Source organism: Octopus bimaculoides, chromosome 9, assembly GCF_001194135.2.
Source record: "Octopus bimaculoides isolate UCB-OBI-ISO-001 chromosome 9, ASM119413v2, whole genome shotgun sequence".
In the NCBI taxonomy this organism is placed as follows: domain Eukaryota; kingdom Metazoa; phylum Mollusca; class Cephalopoda; order Octopoda; family Octopodidae; genus Octopus; species Octopus bimaculoides.
This window is the reverse complement of record NC_068989.1, coordinates 18,114,605-18,117,970: the sequence shown is the minus strand read 5'-3', so window position 1 is coordinate 18,117,970 and position 3,366 is coordinate 18,114,605. Positions and strand designations below refer to the sequence as shown.

The 3,366-nt window shown below is 41.9% G+C and overlaps 2 protein-coding genes across 4 annotated transcripts in view; both read right to left on the bottom strand.

Annotated features, from left to right (window-relative positions):
- The window catches only part of LOC106874424 (hydroxysteroid 11-beta-dehydrogenase 1-like protein), a 162,683-nt gene that overhangs the window by 133,119 nt on the left and 26,198 nt on the right, over positions 1 to 3,366 (bottom strand). The gene's annotated exons all lie outside the window — the stretch shown is intronic.
- LOC128248674 (ATP-dependent DNA helicase pif1-like) overlaps positions 2,770 to 3,366 on the bottom strand; it is a 1,913-nt gene continuing 1,316 nt past the window's right edge. Inside the window, exon 2 of the mRNA XM_052970328.1 lies at positions 2,770 to 3,351. Coding sequence (XP_052826288.1) covers positions 2,770 to 3,351 — 582 coding nt within the window. The remainder of the gene's footprint in view (positions 3,352 to 3,366) is intronic.

Genomic DNA, 3,366 nt, shown 5'->3' with positions numbered 1-3,366 from the left:
GTCGACCTCGGCGGAATTTGAACTCAGAATGTAAAGACAAACGAAATACCGCTAAGCATTTCACCCGGCGTGCTAACGCTTCTGCCAGCTCGCCGCCTTACAATAACTCTATATTGCCGACATTGCTCCGTTGCTCCGTTGCTCTGCGTTTAGCAGCCATGGTTTGCAGTTATACAGAACTAACGAGAAAAATAAATGAATTCCCTTCCTGTATCTTTGCATTATACATCGCAATTTTCACACTTTGCTCAGATCCTCCATCGTTGCATCGTCCATACTTAACGTGCGGCGCATTTCTTTGTTATTATTGCAGTCACGGTAGATGAGTTTGAATTATTCAAACAAGAGTTTTGTAAGTAATTATTTCTTTTATTACAAACATATCGTAACATGATTCGAGCTCTTAAATCTTCACTCGACTAGTCGATATGTCTTGAGTTAAGAGAAAAAAAAAAGCCATAGTTTAAGATTCTATGGTTTGGGCTTTCTTATTATTTAGTCAGGAAGAAAAAGTAGTGTGCATGACCATTCACAGGGCTTGTGAGATCGGTGGGCAGAATGAGTCCTCAAACCGGAGACCTAACCCAAGTAAGTGCTTGCAACAGAGTGGACTCCATTAAGGATACTCAGGGGGCCAGGTGTTGGTGCTGAAGTAAAAAAAGAATGGACTAAACCTACTAGCCAAGGGTTTAACGAGATGTTATAACCTTCATGTCATCATAAGCAGTTAAAGCTTCAAATGGGAACCACGTCAAGGACTCGATTCGATGAAAAGTCATCTTTGTACGTCTAGACTCAAAGGCCTTATACCCGAGCCAACGAGGGAAAATTAATGCTGCCACACCGCCTGCTTGAAATATCAGCCAAATCTTCCTCAGATCATACCATATCAGCTTTAAAAAGAATGTAAAGACACTGTGGTCTTGAAACGCATTTGATGATAGGTCTATATCAGGGGTTTTCAAACTTTTTGACTTGCGGACCCCTTTATATTTCAGGCTTTACCTTAGGGACCCCCTTATAAACGCTTATGAAATTTATACATAAATATTTGCTTAAAATAACAGATATCTTTATATCTATTTATTTAACAGTATTTAACAAATAGGTTTATTGTCAATTAAAAGATTTCGATTAAAAAACATATATAAAATCAAATTGCCCATAAAAAGTATTTGCTGTCCACGGACCCCCTGTCTTGTCTTTGCGGACCCCCTGTGGTCCGTAGACCACAGTTTGAAAACCCCTGGTCTATATGATCGTAACTGGCTTGTCCTATATTTCAGAAAAGGTAAAATTGGGAGGCTGTGACATTCATACTTTTTTAATGACAATGATGTAAATGAACGCATTAATGGGCTCCGGTAGTATTTGAAAGAGAGGTATGAAACACCAAATTCAAGAGTGCAAAGTAGCTAACCCGGCTGTTCACTCGTCTTCGCTCAACACTGTCCACTTTTAGACAGTATTGTTATTCAGTGTGTGAAAGCAAATTTCTCCGATTCTCACAAATCGTTCACATGAATACAACTTACTAACACCCTACACCACCATAATAAACTAATACAGGTTCTTTCCACCCCCCCACCCCTCTCACAACTGGTCTGAAGTTGGTATGACTTTGCACTACAGACGAACTGAAATCCAGGTGATTCTTTTACTTTCCTGAAGTCACGAAAGTAAAACAATGCCAAGTCCTTCAGTACACACAAAACCATACCAACTTCGCGCCATCACACTTCTCACAAATTACACTACACTACTCCACAACATAATAGGGAGCTTTTACAGGTCACTGGTGTTGCTAAAAATAGCAGCAAAATATCTCATAAATATTACCATACTGTCTTAAAAACGGAAAAGAAAGACACGCTAGATATTATAGTTCTGTTATACAAAATGCCAGAACAGTCATAGCTGGAACTCTATAACACTTCGAACAAGCTCTCACTACTTATATTCATTTACTATCAAAGCTTATATTCATTTACTATGAAAGCGATATGACTATTGTTTTGTCTAAACTTTGTGTAAGCTCAGAAACTCCTCATTAAGATGGCGAAGTAGCATAGTCGTTTGAGCATCGATCAAAGTACCATATAACATTTGATCTGGTCCTTTGAGTTTGTTGATGGACATGGCGAAGCATGGTCTCACTGCGATCTGCGGAAGTAAAACGGCATGTCTGACCCCGAGGGATAAAGCTGCATTCTTGAAATGAAAGCATTTTCACCCCTCCCGCACCCTGTAACAATGGTGGCCTCAATCAAGTGGGGCGTTGATTACTAAGCGGGTCCCCTTGCACTGTTTAGGCGAAAGCAAGTTTCTGATTAGCATAAATGGGCATCCAACTCTTAGCCTAAGAATGTGAGGTGGAACCCTTGCTGGCTCCAATGAGTTGAGAAACTCGATAGGGTAATTGACAATGTTTTGTGGGTCAGAGATCCGGTCAGTCGATTTGTAGATGCGCTCCTCACCTGAAATTCGGCTTATGAGCTGGTCGTTGATAGCACTGACAGCTACGTTTTTTGGGGGCTAGGATGGTTCTCTCATTAAGTCAATTGATGTCTGCATTGTTACTTTCCAGATTGGGGAACACTGTTTCCAAAAGATCGGAAGGGTTTTCCACGATGTAGTACACTTCAGAGATGGATATGTCGCCCCTGTCATTTCTAAGGACCTTGCCTTCTCCAAGGGCTAAAATGTCTTCAGCAAATGCTGCAGGCGTGCTGTCACCAAGCAAGTGCGCAAGCATGTTTGTACTTAGGCTTAAGGTCTTAACGTGGATAACTTAAGGCATGCACGCACTTCATCAGCCCGTCTCCCTTTAGGGATGAAAGGAAGGGTTTGCCAGAAATCTCCTGAAAGCAATAGAGTTACACCACCCATAGAAGCTGTAGAATCCCTGATACCTTTCAGTGACCGGTTCAGTGCCTCAAGGGCACCCTTATTGGTCATTGTGCATTCGTCCCATACAATGAGACGGTACTGTCTAAGAACTTCAGCCTCCACTGAATTTTTGCCAATGTTGCAAGTAGGAACCTCGGCCCTCACCAAATGTAAAGGGAATGACATAGCAGCGATTCCCGAGGAAGCAACGGCTAGCGCAATTTGTTTCTCGCGACGAATCTTAGCAAGTATTAATTGTGTTACAAAGGATTTGCCAGTACCTCTAGGAGCATCGAGGAAAAAAATGCCGCCCGCCTGTTTTTCAACGGCATTGACGACAGTTTCGTACACCAGCCTCTGATCAGGGAGCAATTTCGGTTCATTTATTCTCAGGCACTCTGCAAGGCCATCAGCGTCATATGACAACTCCAGAAGTAACTTTGGTGGGAGTGTGTTAAAGTCCTGTCGCAATGAGGA